At 44.4% G+C, this 18,706-nt stretch overlaps 1 protein-coding gene across 1 annotated transcript; it reads right to left on the bottom strand.

Annotated features, from left to right (window-relative positions):
• Window positions 1-590: 590 nt before the first annotated feature.
• Window positions 591-18,409, bottom strand: rps15a (ribosomal protein S15a). Its single transcript, XM_039774497.1, has 5 exons — window positions 18,341-18,409; window positions 16,248-16,385; window positions 14,673-14,752; window positions 10,506-10,591; window positions 591-728 (listed from the first exon to the last, which is right to left on the bottom strand). Exons 2-5 carry the CDS (start codon window positions 16,378-16,380, stop codon window positions 635-637), a joined length of 393 nt encoding a protein of 130 aa, XP_039630431.1. The 5' UTR covers window positions 16,381-16,385; window positions 18,341-18,409; the 3' UTR covers window positions 591-634.
• Window positions 18,410-18,706: the final 297 nt, after the last annotated feature.

Raw genomic sequence — 18,706 nt, 5'->3', positions numbered from 1 at the left:
GTACTGTAGTAACAAAAACAATCCTTCCCTTTATCCCGTCAGATCTCTTTCCAGTGTCGAATTTCACTTCCATCAGGATGACTTTCCTCTTCTTCAAAGCACTGCCATCTGAGGCCCAAAACAAAGCAACACAAACTGAACACTTCATCCGCACACAACCACACTTGTTCGCCCACGTAGTCTGTAAGTACGACGCTAACAGAGTGAGCCAAAACACTCGCATCTCAATTTATTTATTTATTTTTAAGTTTTTATGGGAGTGAGCGTTGTAAACGTCGTATATCGAGACGTTGTAACCTGAGGACCCCCCGTAATTCCTAAAATTCAAGGGCCTCATCAAGAGGAAGCCGGTCGCCGGTCAAGCTGCTTACCTTTTACCAGTTTGGCCCGTCTGACTTTCGAGCCCCTAAACAAAACGGCACACATCAGACCGCACAAGGCGAGGTGGGCACACGGCGCTTATTTATGACACCCCACCCAGGACTTCCTGAAAGAGGCCCAGAAGGAGGAGAGCTGAACGTTTAAACCTCCCTAAGAGTCTTCAGGTGCGTCGCACGCTCCATCGGAAATCAGCACACAACAAGCAACAGTCCACTGGATTTTTTTTTTTTATTAACAGATGGCTTGACGTATTTTAGAAAAAGAATCCCAGGATTTTGCCTCCTGTATGTTTTCGCCTAGCTTCTTCATGGTCCATGATGCCAGCAGACGTGGTTAGAACAATGTATCTGAAAAGAAGCAGAGAGGGACGTTTACAAAATGTGAACCAATGACGCTACGCACACCTCCCCGGCCTCAAAACGTCCAAGACACCTGCTCATACAAAATAATTAAATGATCTCTCCTTACATGACAAAGAGGGAAAAAAATCTGACAGCAGTTCGGAGATGAACTCAAAGAAAAAGAAAGATCATCCAGGAAGGACCTGAGGTTCACTTCCCAGGTCCTCCCTCCCTGCGTGGAGTCTGCATGTTCTCCCCGTGTCTGCGTGGGTTTCCTTCCACAGTCCAAAGACATGCATGTTAGGTGCACTGGTAATTCTAAATTGCCCACAGTGTGTGCCCTGCCAAGGGATTTGTTTCCTGCATTGCACCCTGTGTTGGCTAGGATTGGCTCCTGCAGACCCTCGTGACCCTGTAGTTAGGATATAACAGGTTGGATAATGGATGGACGTCCAGGAAGGGGTGTGACGAGAGGCTGCTCATCTCCTTCAAACAACTACAAATCGGATTGGCTGGCTCAGCTGTGGGATGGCCAATAGGGGGAGGCGGCTTGATGGCCGAGGTCTCCAGTACTTAAAAAAAAACAAATCCAAATCCTATTACGTGATATCATCTATTGTTAAATTCTGTTCTGTACTTGTAATATTTTTATTTTACTATTATATTGTATTGAGGATGACTTGTGTTCTGTTGTGTGTATTGTCTTGTACTGACCCCTCCCCCCTTCTTTTTGACCCCCACTGCATGCCCAACCAACCTGGAAAGGGGTCTCTCTCTGAAGGGCCTTTCCCGAGGTTTCTTCCATTTTTCCCCCTACCCTACAAGAGTTAAAGCCCATTGCGGCACTCTGTGTGAATTTGGACTACTATACAAAAATAAATTGTGTTGTACGACTAAAAATGGCAGCCGCAGACAGAGACACCTTCCTTGTTTTGGGATTGATGATTATTGGGGGGGTTCCAGCAAGAATTTGTTATTTTTACTCGGGAACTCGCGGGACACCCAAGACATTTTCTGGCCTGAACTGCCACTTCTTTTAATTTGATGCCCAACCTCTCAGGTGGCACCTCTGAAATGCTTTCTGAAAAGTCCAGACAAGTAACATCATCTGCTCCTCTTTGATCGTAATAAGCTCCACTTTGATTAGGGCACAGTCTCACAGAAGACATTTATGAAATAACCAGTGACGGCGCACGGCTGCAATGATAACGTGCAGTGCATACACTTGACCTGAGCATTCCCAGTTTTCCTCCTCTTTCTTTCTCTGTACGTTTATCATTCGTTTTCTCAGAAGTTGACGTGCTTGCCGCTTCCTGAGCAGCTCTTCTTTTCTCCACCCTAGCTTCCCGCTTCTTCTCTTCTCCTGTCGGCATCTTTCACATTAAAACTGACTAAGTCAGAGTTTGGGTTGCAATTACTTGGTACGTTTTCCTTAATTTCTTTAATCTGCCTCAAGAATGATTTAAGATATGAAGTGGTAGGGAATAAGAACGGCGCCCGTACACATGTGCCACACGGCTGCCCTGATGCACGCTGCCAAGAGTGAATTCTATAATAAAATAAAATTAAAATAAAAAGAGGAATAATCTTGGAGGTCAATCATCACCCCTAAAGCGGACAAGTAGACGTCACGTAGTACATGTGTGCCAAATTTCAGGTCAACCGGTGATCTGGAATCCTGGACGGACAGACAGACAGACAGACAGACAGACAGACAGGCTAGCGAATGATATCAACAGATTAAGAGTCTGTCAGAAGTGTGACTCAAATACACAAAGAAACACAAGTCTGAAAGGCCCTGTTCACTTTCTTTAAAGCAGAACTTAAGATGTTTCTTTAGTTGTGTGTTTGGTCCGTTTTCCTTTAAAATAAACAAAGCACCTGTTAACATTTGAATTATTACTTAGGAGACTGGACCAGGTCATGGACACGTACGTATGTGGGAGAACAGGCAGGGTGATCAGAGATATCAATGGAAACCAGCAGGGGAGGAATTTAAAAAATCAAATACAATAATTCAGCCCAGCACTCCGCTCTACTAGCACACTGTGTTCAAGGAAAAGGTTCCAGCTTTCCCAGAGCCTACATAAATGACCACCCAGACAGCAAACATCCATCAGGGAGCCGTCTGAGAACGGGTCATCAGTCCACAGCAGGGGACATTCACGGACACGGTGGGGCCAAGAGAGTCAGCAGGTTGTACAACACACGTTTTTGGAATGTGGAAAGAAAAGCCATGCAGGCCTTAGAAGAACACGCAAACTCCAAAGAGCAGGACTTGATCCCCCGGACTCTGGAGATGTAAGGCGGCAGCAGCAGACGACAAAGACACGCCTGCAGGTGAAAGTAAAGAAAAATCCAAACTGTCAAGTTTCAAACAAATCTAGGAGGACTGTATTTAGATTTGGAAAAAAAAAAACCCTGCATGAAGGACCTCTGCTTAGTCCACACAAACATGGATTAATCAGAGAATTCTTCTTCTGGCTGGTCCCATTAGGGTGTCGCCACAGAGGATCATCTTCTGCCATCTCTGCCAGTCCTTGTCACCCCCATCACCTACATGTCCTTTCTCACCACATCCACAAACCTTCTCTTAGGCGTTCCTCTTCTCCTCTTACCTATCAGCTCTACCCTTAGCATCCTTCTCCCAATATACCCAGCATCTCTCCTCTGCACATGTCCAAACCAACACAATCTCACTTCTCTGACTTTGTCTCCCAGCTGTCCATCCTGAGCTGACCCTCTAATGTCCTCATTTCTAATCCTATCCATCCTCGTCACACCCAATGCAAATCTTAGCATCTTTAACTCTGCCACCTCCAGCTCTGTCTCCTGTGCCACCGTCTCCAGCCCATATAACACAGCTGGTCTCACTACCGTCCTGTAGACCTTCACTGTCACTCTTGCTGATATCCGTCTGTCACAAATCACTCCTGACACTCTCCTCCACCCTGCCTGCACTCTCTTCTTCTCTTCCTCACTCCCCGTTACTCTGTACTGTTGATCCCAAGCATTTAAACTCCTCCACCTCCCTCATCCTCACCATTCCTCTGACCTCCCTCTCATTCACACACATGTATTCGGTCCTGGTGGTCCTACTGACCTTCATTCCTCTCATATCTCCACCTTTCCAGTGTCTCCCTACTCTCACTACAGATCACAATGTCATCAGCAAACATCACAGTCCACGGGGACTCCTGTCTGATCTCGTCTGTCCGCCTGTCCATCACCACTGGCTCAGAGCCGATCCCTGATGTAATCCCACCACCGTCACTCCTACTGCAGACCTCACCATGATCACACTTCCCTCATACATATCCATATGCCACTCTTATGTACTTCTCTGCCACTCCCGACTTCCTCATTCAATACCACAACTCCTCTCAGTCACCCTGTCATATTCGTTCTTCAGGTCCACAAAGACGCAATGCAACTCCTTGTGTTCTTCTCTCAACTTCTCCATCAACACCCTCAGAGCAAACATCTCATCTGTGGTGTATCTGTAGAGAATGATGCTTCGGTTTTAAACTTCTCGTTGGCGTTTTCATATCGTTTTCGTTTCCTCAACACTTTCAGCCACAACGAAACCCCTAAAACGCTTTGTCTTACTGGGTATACGCGGCTCATCAGCCAGGTGTGCCATTTCACTGCGGAGCAAACCCAAGGTGATTAAAACGTGAAAGAATCGGGAAAACACGAACCGGACGTCTCTGAGAAGGAAGACAAAAATCCAACTACTTTTAAAGGAGTAGAAGGCTGCCAAGACCTTGGGAAATTGGCAGAGTTGTGCAAATAAATGACAGCAAAGCATCGGAGTGTCTCAATGTGCAGTACCAGTCAGGTGATGCAAACAACTTGGGAAAGGACAGTTCAGACAGGAAAGAGAAGATCACGGAGGGAAAAAGCAAAGGCAGTGCCTCCTCACATGACATTTACGTCTTCACCTTCCTCATTCAGTGTGTATCGCTGGGGACTTGCGCCATACGCCTTCTCAGTTTCCAGATTTGAACTGGGGCAACTGCTGGAGGCTGCAATGTCTGGATGACAACGGCCCTCAGAAACACTATCAGTCCGAGCTATAAAAAGAAAAATTCCCAACCACAACTGTACCAATACGACGTTTTCAGACAATCGGTGTGTTTCACGGTGATGTCTACCGACCTGACTAGTCAGCCACCACCATGCTGCACATCTGACACCACAAACGTGCACAACGTCTTGAAAAAAATCTGTTCAGTGTGGACAGAAGGACAAAAACCAAAAGAGGTTTCTAAATATATCTGTGTGAGCGTGGTGGAGGTCTTAAGATACCACAGGTGGTCAGATACACCTAGGATGTAAAACGAACGAACAAGGAGATGGGGTAGGAACATTTAAGGAGTGATTCAGTGAAAACGACTAGTGTGCTCTTCAACACAAGTAACTGGCAGAACGAGATGCGTCGCCAGCAAAATTTCAATTCAAATAACTTGTACTGCTGGTGATGCTTGATGGGCCAGAGCTGGGATTGTCTCCATCACAAAGCTTAAGAAGTAATCAGAACACAAGAAATATGACAAACGAGGGGAGACAACGCTCAGTGCTTGAAGCCAGTTTGTTGATCTATTAGCTAAGCTACCTCAGGACATTCAAACACAACAAAGGGACATTCAAGGACAGCAGCAAAATGCGTGTCACACGGCATGAAAATGTCAGTCAAGACTCTGAGAGACTGCAGCTACCGTCCCACGGGTAGGCTACATTTTCACTTAAAACAGAGTTTCAACAAATTCTCCGGTGGCGGTTATCTGCAGTACCTGCCGGTTGAGAACTTCCCCAAACCATCTGCTTTACTAACTGATCAACACACAGGTAAAGCGACCAGCTTACACAATGTGGGGTCACAAGAAGCTGAAACCTACTCCAGCAACACAGAGTTCAAAGCAGGAACCAACCTGGATGGACTTTCAGTCCCCTGCAGGTCTCATGACCTTGTTATTTTGAGAGCCACCATTATATACACACACACACACACACAAAGCTTTGTGACTGGGACTGAGATATCCAGAGAAAAATCCAGAGAGATGGAGAGAAAGTGCAAAATCCAATTAAGCAGCAAGCGAGACAGGATTCAAAAATCAGGAGTGTGGAACTGAATGACAGCAGCATTGAACTCCGTCTCTCTCCATGTCACCACCTCTGTCAAACAAACACATTCTCCCCACTAGACATGCAGCGTCCTCCATAATGGTTGAATCATCTTATCTGCTCAAATTCAAGCAAATGCCTTAAAATTCAATGGACATGCTATGACAAGGCAATGATCCTAAATATACTGCGACAGCTAAAAACTGGAAGAGTCTTGAATGGCCAAGTCGCTCACCCAATCTAAAACCCAGGCGAGCATCATGCCTTTCATATGCTTAAGGGGACAACAAGCCTCTGAAACAAACAGAAGAAGCTTCAGATGGTAATAGTAGAGGCCTGGCAGAGCACGTAACTTGGCACCTGGTGACGGCTAGGAATCACAGACGTAAAGCTGTCTGTGTGCAAGGGATAAGAAACAAAGAACTACTCAGGACTACTTTAATAAAAAATACCACCTCTGTGTCCCAAACTTCATACTGGTCTGGAAATTGTTTCACGGGACCACGTACAAAAAGTTAAACCCACAACGTATACAAATCTCAGAATGTGCACTTTGATCAAACGTGAATTGTATGATAAGAGACTTAAAACTGTGGGCACAGAGGCAAATTAAGAAAAGAGGCATCTTTGTTCCAAACATTATGGATGGCACTGCATGCAGGCATCATCATCATCTGGTTGGTCCTCTCCTGCACTACTGAAATTCTCCCACTGGGATCGACATTAATAAGCACCGTCAGTTGTCTCCTAACACTACTGACTGGACCACAACTATCAGGAGGAAGCCAAGGACTCTACTCATGACTGATGGGATGCAAACCTGAGGGGTCTGAGGTAGCCGATACAAGGGCAGCCCCACTTGTTCTTAAATCACACTACACTCGGCGACCGTCAATAAGAGCAAACAAACAAGTAGGAAGTTCTGGACTTGATGCAATGGACGCATATTTAAGCATGTTTTCTAATCACTTGTCGATGCTCTAATGTACGACGACTCGTTTAACAGTTAAGAGAGAAACACCACTATATGTGCGTGTGTGTGTGTGTGTGTGTGTGTGTTACAAAAACAAGAATAAGCTTTAAGTGAAAATGCATCACAAACGGTCTCCAGACATTACTGGAGATGATGGAATGGACGTCCTTGGTAGTCAGCAGAGCGCACAGTCTGTTAACCATCAGGCCTGTATATTTGGTGCTGCTGGGTAAACTCTGCCATTAAATCACTGACTTCTCATGTATTCATGAAGCAGGCTAGCAAGGACTGGTTTGTGTAGTTTGAGAATTAGCAGTAACATTTTGCAAGTTATCATGAAAATGGCAAGGTGGACAGCTGTGGTTTTTTTGCAGTAAAATCTGGCCGATGCCAGGGCCAGTCTTCTTCTATCCCAGAGCATGTCATACTGATTTAATTCTCAGTTTTTAGCACAGTCCAACAAGCAGTTTGGAGTGTGAACTTGCTGGCTAGGGCAAGTTCCTTTTTCTCACCAAAAATGTTTTGTTTCTCCATATGGCACCTTTGTGCCTCTAGATGGACTGTAGGACCCCGACTGAAAATGAGAAATCAGTTGGCAGAAGTCTTTGCCATCAAACCAGCTGACTGATACCATGAGTTGTTCTATCACTCAACAGGCCCTCATGCGATTTCCTCCAACTGGTACCCATCAGTTTCTGTCGGTTGCTCATGTTGCCCGTTCAGACTCCGCAAGCAGGATGCTGGTTCTGCACAGCTTTAAGCAAACTTTTAATAGCACCCTCACACACCTCTATGAACTGAAAAAACATGTCTGACAAGACGTCTACACAGATCGAGCTTGGCAGTCCTGTAGGGCAGTCACATAACCGCAATGCTAATTTAGCGAGGCCTGGTTTAATCAACTAATGTAAGAGTCCAGTGCTGACAAGACCAGGACCACAAGCCAATCCAGAAAAACAACAGCCTGAGAAAACAATAGCACTAACATATCCTCTTCTCTGAGGCCACACTTGGAGCTGGGAGTGAACCACAGAGGGTGCTTTTGTGCTACTAAGTCTTCCAGTCCAAACACTGTACACAGGCGCTGCTTTTATTAAACAGAACCTGAAAACACACGCTTCATAACTAAAAGAGCAGCCAGCAGATCCAGTGTAAGTGCTCGACTACATACTAATGTAAAAGACTCCCTTAGTCTAAAGACTACAGAGAGGGGAAGAGGAAGATCTGCAGAGGCACAGCGTGGAGAGAAAGAAACAATGAGAAACCAAAGAACGTGTATGAAGAACCAGGGATACTGGCAGAAATAAAAAGGGGAAAATTAGCAGGGGCAGGACACAAGCCAGGGATGACAGAAGTGAGGGCTGTGAAGAGGATTTCTCAGGGAAGACCAAGAGGAAGACTGTGTAGAGAAAGGAAAAGATGATTGGATGATGCGGAGGAAGAGGAGGATCTAAAAAGACGTGCGGGGGGTTCGGGTTCGAAACAGAAGACTGGAGAAGCACTGTTCTAGAGGAAGGGGTCCAACATGGGCTGCAGCCCCAAAAATGAAGACGACTAAAGGTCCGACCATGCCGTCTCTTCAGGTTATAAACACGAGTGTGTTAAACAAAGACTAACACAGTGGAACCTTGGATTGCGAGTAACTTGGTTTGCAAGACGAGCTAAAATTTGTAATAAATTTTGACTTGATAAACGAATGAGGTCTAGCAATACGAGTGGTCCGTATTCACTGTCTGCCGAGCGTCACATGATCACAACTAAACTGATGGTTATCTTTTTTGTAGTGGGATTGTGGGTAATCATCCCCCATTTTCGGGCTCAGTCGGCGTGCCTCACTCGTATAGTCAACATCCATACGAGCTTATACCGTTTACTATAGCATGGTGACCATTTGTGTGTGTGTGTGTGTGTGTGTGTGTGCGTGCTGTGACGCGAGTCCCCGTCTTGCACCCCAAAACGGGAGGCCGAGTCTCAGTACTATAGCAACACCAGCTTTATTCAGCTTGACACAGGAACAGCGCGGTTATTGTAGCGGGACCTGCCGCTCTCCTATACACAGCAGGGTCGGGGGGGGCTGCAGTGCAGGTTAGTGGTCAAGTAATACTCTGCCCTGCATTTATAATTTTCCTTGTATCACCCACCAACAGCAGGCGCTTACAGCATGTCCACGATCTTTTCAGATTCGCTTCAGGACGCTTTTCCGCGTGTCGTACTCATAATCTTCTTCATAATAACTACTCATGGTGGCTCTAAAATCCGTACTGAGCCCAACTCTCTCTTCGGTTTCTTTTTCCGGTTTCTTTGTGGTGGTGGCCTGCGCCACCTCCACCTACTCAAAGCTTCGTGATGCTCCAACAATGATGGATGGATTAAAAGGCAGAAGTCTACATGACCACCATCATCATCATCATCATCAAGTCCTTCCGTGAGAACCCTAAATCCAAAGAGGACGGTTTTATTTATGTTAGGTAGAATGTTCAGAGGGGACTGGTCAGGCGGTCTCATGGTCTGGAATCCCTACAGATTTTATATTTTTTCTCCAGCCGTCTGGAGTTTTTTTTTGTTGTTTTTCTGTCCCCCCTGGCCATTGAACCTTACTCTTATTCAATGTTAATTAATGTTGACTTATTTTATTTTCTTATTGTGTCTTTTATTTTTCTATTCTTTATTATGTAAAAGCACTGTTTGTATGAAAATGTGCTATAGAAATAAATGTTGTTGTACTGTTGGGTGGAATCCCAAGAGTTTAGAAACTCCCCTTCGGGGTGGGGATTGATCTGTTCTTAACTCAATTCTTCTTTTTGTAAAAACTTGATTGTTTTGTATGGATTGTAATAAAATTAATAATTTAAAAAAAAAAAAAACTCCTTCACGCCAGCCAGGATTCTTTTCAAAGGTAAAGTGCAGATTAATTTATTTTATGTATTTTTACTTTATATTTTGTATTAATCACTTTTATATGAATAGTTTTGGGTTGCGGAACGAATCATCTGAGTTTCCATTATTTTTTATGGGGAAATCCGCTTTGATATACGAGTGCTTTGGATTACAAGCACATTTCTGGAACAAATTATGCTCGCAAATCCAAGGTTCCACTGTAGACAGCATAGCGGTTTCTACCCTGTTGCCATTAGGGCACTGAATGCCACCTACAACTTGTTGACATCACGTGCAATAAGGTCTTATGTTGAATGTTTGTGTTCTACCTCATTCCCTCTTATCCTTTGTAATTATATTTATTTATATTTTGACACCGCAGGGATTGCACCTAATTTCGTTGCATTTGTTATAATGACAATAAAGATATTCTGATTAAAGAACAGAGGGAATTGTAAAGCACAAGTCAGTCAAACCAAATTCAACTGGTGACAGCTATAATTTGTACACATAACCTTCATTATAAATAAAATGGAAACTACTTTTAATCAACAGCAAGGAAGGTTTTGTCCCAAATGTGACATTACTGAAGTTTACCGAGACAAACCGATCAGGTAAATGTGGCCAAAAAAAAAAAGCAAAAAAAGCAAAAAAAAGGCATCCGATGTGCCGCTTCACTGCCGTAAAGGGGAGTCGCAGTCATACACTGAATCCTTTAAAAACAGATTACAAGAGGCAGCTACTCATGGGGGCACAGATGAAGCCTGGCTAAGGGAGGTGGTCTTGCGTGTGAAATGTCCACTTACCCAAACTGACGAGAGGGCAGCAAGTTGTTCTGCCACTTCTCAAGATCCTTAAGCTGAACATCAAATCGAGGGCTAATGACACCACACTGCAAGATAAGAAAGGAGGCGTTAAGACATGAATGAGACACTGCATTTCACCTTCTATGCTATTTGGTTTTACCATCACACGACCACAAATGTAACTCTGAAATTGAATCAGATAGTGAAATAGGGTGCAAGCCTTGCAAAAGCTACTACTGGACACTAACTTGGGGGTCCACGCTACATTTTAAGAGGTTCGGTTCTCAAAGAGGATTAGGACTAACTACACTACAATACCTGTGGTATCAAACCCTCCCGAGAATAAAGCTTCTTTATAACGAGAATTAACAATCAGAGCAGAAACTGGGGAAGCAAACAATTCATGCTGAAAGGCTGTAGCTACTGCAAGGTCAGAAACCCACCCGCACGCACATTACCTGGCCACCACAGCCGATATTAACGTATTAGACATCCTACTAGAAAACCATGGGCATTGACATGACGTGTTTCCCCCAAAACAAGCTTCCACAAGATTTTTGAGAGTTGGGGATTTGTGCCCACTGTGTCAAAGACATTTGTGAGGTCAAGACGACCGGACTCGCAATCGGCGTTCCAATTCACCCCAAAGGTGTCCAACAGGGTTCAAGTCAGGCCTCTCGTGTTCCTCCATGTCTCAATTCCAGCTATGCTGGAATATAAAAAAAACTATGGTCACGAAGTTGGAATTGTCTGAACTCTCTTTGTATGCTGAAGCAACAACGGTACCCTTCGATGACGCCAAGTGGCATAGCCCAAAACCTGAAAAACACCCCAGGGCCATTTTTTCAACCTTTACAGTGGGCACTGTGCAGTCCGGAAGGCAACATTCTCCTGGCATCAGCCAAACTCCGATTCGGCCAGATAGTGAGTGAAGTGTGAATAATCACTCGAGTGTATCCGGCTGCTTGGCTTTACACCACTCCCACCAACACTTGTCATTTCACAGGCTAGGACATGGAAAAACATTTCATGAGGCTCCCAGCACACACTTCTTGTTACTTCCAGGGGCGGATTGGAACTCTGGGATACCACAGAGGAAGAGGCCATTTTTTTTTTTTTCATGCTTCGGCATTCAGCAGCACTAGCACTTTATGGCCGAGTGGCTGTTGCTCCTCGACGCTTCCACTCCATGTCCAGTTGACTTGGGCAGATCTAGCAAAGCAAAAATTTCACATACTGACTTGTGGCAAAGGCGGCGTCGTCTTCTGGCTGTGCTAGAAAGATATTGAGCGGAGTGGGATGCATTCTACTGCCAACGTTTGTCAATGGAGATTGTGGAGTAATCGGAGTACTGGAAGGCTGAAAGCACCCGAGTTTTACCATTTAGGCGAATTGGCCATATAATGCAACTTAAATTACCAAAACACCTGGAAATGCGACGTGAAACAATCTAAAAAGCTCAGATACAGAAGCTACTTTTTCCTCATGTAACCTAATTAAAAGCTCTTCGTATTTTCCATCTATAAGTCAGCAAATGACATTTTGTAATTTCTGGAACGACGACACGGAAACAAAAGAAAGCAGGAAATAACGCCTTGCTTTAATAAGGAAGAAGCACCAAGAAATTGTTTAGGACGAAAACAAGCAGCCACGGGGGGGACCACCTCATGGCCTGAACTCCAGAACCACCTTTAGAATTTGCTGATTAGTTTCCATCAATTGCACCCCAAGACAAATTCACGTGTGCAGTTTTTCCTTCTAAGGCACAGCACAAATTCTGCAATTTGATCTTGACCTCAGCCTGGCCTAACAGTATGAACCGGAGCCCGACCCCAATACAATATCCCAGAACAGACTCCGTGACAAAACGTAGGCACGCCTGTCAATACAATTTAGAAAACGGGCGCGAGAAGATACTCAGAATGCATTAAATGACTCCACTACTTCACTTAAATACACAACCCATCCCATCCGTGGTAAACAAAGGTTTTACCCAAAAAAGTGAATGTGAACATTAAAAGAACACTTCACCCATTTTTGATGTCACTTCAGTGGCATCACTAGGGTTGGTATCACCCAGTGTGGTAACCAACGGTGAATTCAGACTCCCACAGGACACTGGGTGACTTGACGAACAGAGAGTTGATTGCGCTTGAAACAATGCCGCCCGTCCGCACACACACACACACCCGGCCGTCTAATTCAACACAGTAAATGCCAATGGTGGACACTCAACCAGTGGTTTGGCTTTGGTCCATTTGGCGATTTTAACCCACAAACGCTCCATCGATTCATCAAGCTTGACCAACTCCCGTCGTTTTACAGAGTGGTGGTGTCACCTTCAGTGAATCAGTCCAAAACACTTTTATGGGCAGTCATTTGGGTGCCGTGCCCCTCTGATTGTGACAGCCAGGATTGTCTGCACCCCCTAGTGATGCCACTGTGTTGTTAACCCCATGTGTTTTTTTTTGTTTTGTTTAAATGGCCAAGACAATCTTTAATCTCCTGTTTTCTTTGATAGAATGAAGCCAATAGTGGCCAATGATGTAAAATGGCTAAACAATCTAAAAACATCCCTGGGGGGAAATTCACGGCACTCATGTAGCATAATCCACATGTCCGTTATCTAGTCATCTGCTCATATCGTACAAAACACATGGATTTTTTGCTAATAAATCAATGCCTCTGGAAATGTCAGCAAACAGAGGCCTGGTGGGCCGCAGTGGCTGCAGGTTTTCATTCTAACCATCTTCTAAATTAGTGACCAACACTTTTTTTTTGCCTTTATTTTAATTAACTTGACTCCGACCGCCTTAGTTGTTTTGTTTTCCTAAATTAGCAGCCAAACAATAATGAGACACAAAATAAGTTGCCACATGACCAGCTCACCTGTGCCCACCACACAAGATCTGAAAATAAAGAAAGTGGAGGTCTCGGTAAGGAGGATCTCTCAGGGCACCAAAACATCTTGATGGTGTTCTTAGAAAAATCAACAGTTTTGGAAATGTGTGCTGTGGCAGAATGAGAGCAGTAACAAGTCACGGAATTACATAATGAGTTTAATTAACAGCAAGAATCGGCTCCTCATTAAGAAAGTGGTTGGAGTTTGAAGCCCCAATTTAGCTGGTCATCTGTTGGCTCATTTCAGGTCTCATTTCTGTTTGGCTGAAATTGAATGATTAAAAAAAGAATCAATTCAGAGGACTGAATCCTTAAAAATGGGGCTATTAAAATGAAGGGGAAAGGAGTTCATTAGCAGTGAAACCTGATTAGGAAAAGGGTTAGAATGAAAACCTGCAGCCACTGCGGCCCTCCAGGACCAGAGTTGGACACCCTTGATGTATGCCATCTTGTCCTATTTTATGTAAGTTTAGTTTGATTATTGACTTAATGTTTTGTATTACATGTGCTTTAAACTGGTTGGCGTGAAAATGGCTTGAGTTTGACGTTCCAATTTAGCTGTTCATCTGTCGGCCTGTTTTTGTTTGGCTGCCATTTAATGAAGAAACGAATCAAATCAGAGGAGTGAATTCTTAAAAACAGGGCTATTAAAATGAAGGGGAAAGGGAGTTAATTAGGAAAAGGGTTAGAATGAAAACCTGCAGCCACTGAGGACCACCAGGCTTGGTGTTTGACATCTGTGGCATGCAGTGTAAAAAGGCAACACAAACCACAATCGTAAACTCTGAACAGAAGGAAGGACTCTTGACCAATGGGTGTGGAGGAGAGGTGGATCTTCAATTTAAAAACTCAGTCCCACGTGATTTGTGCTTTTTTTTCTGTCCCTTTTAAACAATATTACTATTTCAGCAAAACAAAAAAAAAAAAATGCATGCGTTTTGCATGTTGAGAGCAAACGACTGGATAACAGACATGTGGATTACGCTAGAAGAGTAACACGAGTTTCTCTTCCCCCACATGGAGATTTTTCGTTTTACAGCACTGATAACCATTAGCCTGTATTCTACCATAAATTTGGTCATTTTCATTATCCACGATAATGCAAGTTTAAACATTTTCTAGGCCATTACTACGAATCATATGGGAAAACAAAAAAATGTTTGGATGGAGTATCCCTTTAACTCCTCTCAAAGACGCCGATCACCGAGTCGTCACAGGCACAAACACTTACTGACACACCAAAGTGCGATCAGACCAAAGGCCTACCTTGTTCAATCTGCCGGTAAGATTAACAACAATTTTGCCAGCTCTATGATCATCGATTATCTCGAACTCGCCAATATAACCTGATGGGAGAAAAAGAAAAAACTGTTACATTTTAAAAATAAAGCATTCGAGTTGTCACGGTGCTACCTAACCAGTTCCCTCAGTCACAGGTGATAACAATCACAAAACCAAGGAAGGCCACAAGGAAGAGGAACACAATCTCTCACTCTGGTGGGCAGCTGTGTAACAAATAAGAACTGATGGGCACAAGAGGCGACACCGCTAACCTAACAAACCAGGGTGGGGTGGGACCACTGATTAAGGGTCTGCGGAAAATCCCAGAATTTCTATGGCACTTCCCAGGGATCCAAGGCATGAAATGACATGAACTGAATATCCAAAACGCACAACAGAGATCATCCATCCATTGTCGAACCCGCTGAATCCAAATAGGGTCACAGGGGTCTGCACACACTAGGGCCAATTTAGAATCACCAATACAACAGAGATCAGAGTCCAAATGAAAACTACACAAAAGTACAAACTGACAAATATTAAGCACTTTCTAAAAGTAAAATGGTATCCATGAAGGGGAAGCCCAACATGAAATCCAACTTAGAAACTAGAGACCCACAGCTTTTTGAACAATAAGTATATATACGTATATGATGATATGTCACTGTTGTTATCCTCCAAGATATAAACGTGTATTTAAACACATCTGAATGAATTAGAGAAGGACATTTATACAGCACTTATCTAACCAACTCCAATCACTTTACACGGACGGTGGGGAGCCACTACACCCACCACCACCACCAATGTGTAGCAAACACCTGGATGGTGCGGATGATACACTCACCACACACTGGCTATTGGGCATCAAAGGGGTTAAGACAAATTGTTAACCAATTACAGACTAGGGATGATTAGGAAGCTAAGAATATTCAGGCCATGGTGGGCAGTTTAGCCAGGACGTTGGGAAACACCCAGTGCCCGGGGATATTTTATTACCACAGAGAGTCAGGACCCTTGTTTTATGTCTCGACACCAGTTTACATGGCACAGTGTACCAGTTACTGCACCGGGGCATTGTGATCCACAATAAGACCACAAGCTTAGCAGTAAGAAGCCCCTCTAACACTAGTGATGGGTCATTTTTGAACGAATCTTTAATGTGACTCGGGAAGAACGAGTCGTCTCGTGAGAGTGATTCGTTCAGTCGTGCCTGCGGATTTGCGCAACTTCCTATAGTTTCTGTATTGGAATTGATTCACCTGTTTCGAGTTTTCGGGTTTTTCGAGCCATTCGTTCATCACGTGACAGCCCCATGATCTTAACCAACTCAGTCAGAGCGGAAAGAGAATTGAACGAAATGACTCGAAAAATGATTCGTTCATTTTGCTGAACGAGATTCAAAGGTCCGAGTCGGTAAAATGATCCGAACTTCCCATCACTAATCAACACTCTTGAAACATTATGTGGCAAGCTGGAGTGGAAACCAAAAAAGCATTTCTAATTCCCCCAGGCCCACAAAGCTGGGCACTCACACCTTAAAGACACAAAGGGACTCACCATGCTTCATCATCACGGTGAGAAAGCGTACAATGACTTTAGAGCAGGGCCGGAGCAGGACTTGGCGCTTGCCTCGTTTCTCTGCATTGTTGATGCTTTTAAGCGCATCGGCGAGGACATTCATGCGCACCATGTTGCCTGGGGAAAAAAAAAAAAAAAACAGAAAATCAAAATCATTAAAATTCATCACATTTACTACAATAAAGATCCTGACCATCTATTAATCAGACAATTCTTATTATGGCCGACTCACACAGGATCATAGTGCATGGATCTGGACTGTGCAATGGAAACCGGCATCACCACCAGTAGAAAGGCACGTCACAGACCACCTCCAGAATTCAATAGTGGAGGCACCTGTGGGGGGCATTGGTGATGTGACCTGCTGGTTAGGAAATCCAGGATCCTTTGTGGGGTCAAACCCACCAAGTCATTCTACGCCACACCAAAAATGCAAGTAATACAGAAAGTTTGCTGTACAACGGAGGGGAATCAAAATTGTAACAGAAACGTCAAGAACATACAGCAGGACATTACTGCAATAAAGAGGTCTTCTGAACATTCTGACAAGGCTTTTGACATCAGCATAAAGCAGTGGTCTCAAACTGGCTGCGGGTCTTCATTCTAATGCTTTTTTTAATTATTGGCCTGTTTTTGATGCTAATTCACTTCTTCAGAATTCATCAATTTGAATTGACTTGCTCTTGAAGACGCCGACTCCTTAATTGTTTCTTTTTTCTTAATTTAGCAGCCAATCAATCACGAGATACAAAATGAGCCAATACAACTGGCGTCCATCACACAATATCTGAAAATAAAGCTCGATAAGATGCTTTATTAATCCCAAGGGGAAACTCACAAGGTCAGGGTCTCAGGAATGTTGTTCTGCTTGGGACCCCCAAAACATTTTAGCAGTGCTCTTAGAAAAGAGAAAACGAAATGTCGCACAATGCTATGACATTAAAGAACAGGTTCCATTAACAATGAAGCAAATGATTGGAGTCTGAGGCCCTGACTTGGCTGGCCTTCTGTTGGCTCCCTCACTCCACATGTCATTTCTGTTTGGGTGCCATTTAAGGAAAGTAATGAAGCAATTCTGAGCAGCGATGAAGAAATGCAGAGGAACAAGTCCATTCAAATTATAGGAAAAGGAGTTAATTATGAGGAAACACAGATCACCGATTAAGAAAAGGGTTAGAATGAAAACCTGTGTCCACTGCAGCCCTCCAGGACCGGTTTGAGACCACTGTCATAAAGTACTCGTCACACAGTGCACCAGAAGGGCACCAGACGGAGTAAACAGTTAGATACTTCATAAATCACGAGGGAAATTCAAGTAAATAACTGAGACTCTGTGATCTTCCTTCAACAGTGTTACCCTGCATACCATCTATAAAGTGAATTTACTCGATGTACAAATTCTAACAAGACTCGAAGTATGGAAGGCGAAAGGTCAGAAAAGAACCCAAGAAAGATGCGGTGCTGCTCTCTGATATGTCACCTTCTCTAAAGCACAGAGCCGAGGCCCTGCGTGGCCCCCGAAATGCATTAACGTTCCACTAAAAAGCAACACTGCAAGACCATCCAGCAACTTCAATAGGCCAAAGTGCTACAACACCGCGAAGACAACACATGGTGACCGTGACGGCTCGCCAGGTTCACGACGTTACTGCTGCAGGCCGCAGCCGAAAACGGGACTCTCGGCTTCTTCAAGGGAAGGGAGGCACAACGAAAGGAGACCGAGAAATAACGCCGCATCTCCCGTACGTGTCGTGTTAACGTCCAACAACCTCGACAAACCCGACAACCCTCCAAATGAGCATCTGCGCCAATTTATAACAGGCTAACCGGCTCAGGACGTGCGCCGGAATCCTTTAAAAAAAAAAGGCTGGCGGGGGATGAGTGCCTGTACCCCCCATAACACGATACGTGACATTTTTACAAATTGGCGACGGCGTTTGCCCCACAAACTCGGGAAGCTCAAAAGAGCGGGATCCGGTGCTTACGGTTCTAATCACAGCGCCCTACAAAAGTCAGGGATGCCCAAGATATTAAAAAGATTCAAAACACACAGTCAGCATCGCCAACCTTACCAGCTCTGCAATATGGCGGAAAGAGGAAGGAGAGAGGGCGCACGCGCCGATTTCGGGGGAAAGCGTAGGCACGTCGTGACGTCAGGGGCGGGACTTATACTTAGAAGGGGCGATCAATCGAGAGTGGAAGCGCAAGCGCGAGAGCAGCGTCTGAAATTGGCGGTACGTCTAAACGCGAAGCCGCTCGAAACAGATGACTGACGTTATTGTGCAGGTATGCCATGTTGCATTGTTTGTTACCTTAAAACTCACCTTTACCTTTGGGAATGTGCGTTTAAGACCAGTGACGTGCATGGCTTGTGACTCCTTCACAGTCAGATTTACAAATATATGAACCCCAAAAAGTGGCTGATTGACTATTCAATT

Source organism: Polypterus senegalus, chromosome 13 (assembly GCF_016835505.1).
Source record: "Polypterus senegalus isolate Bchr_013 chromosome 13, ASM1683550v1, whole genome shotgun sequence".
NCBI lineage: Eukaryota > Metazoa > Chordata > Cladistia > Polypteriformes > Polypteridae > Polypterus > Polypterus senegalus.
Note: the sequence above shows the minus strand (reverse complement) of the source record. Positions and strands in the feature narration are given on the sequence as shown.

Excerpts from the sequence above, each read along its gene's own strand:
- rps15a (XM_039774497.1), bottom strand. The coding sequence starts at position 16,380 with ATGGTGCGCATGAATGTCCTCGCCGATGCGCTTAAAAGCATCAACAAT. Across the intron at positions 14,753-16,247 it reads CACCGTGATGATGAAGCATG|GTTATATTGGCGAGTTCGAG; the intron begins GTGAGTCCCTTT and ends TTCTCCCATCAG. Across the intron at positions 729-10,505 it reads CTGCCCTCTCGTCAGTTTGG|ATACATTGTTCTAACCACGT; the intron begins GTAAGTGGACAT and ends GCTTCTTTTCAG.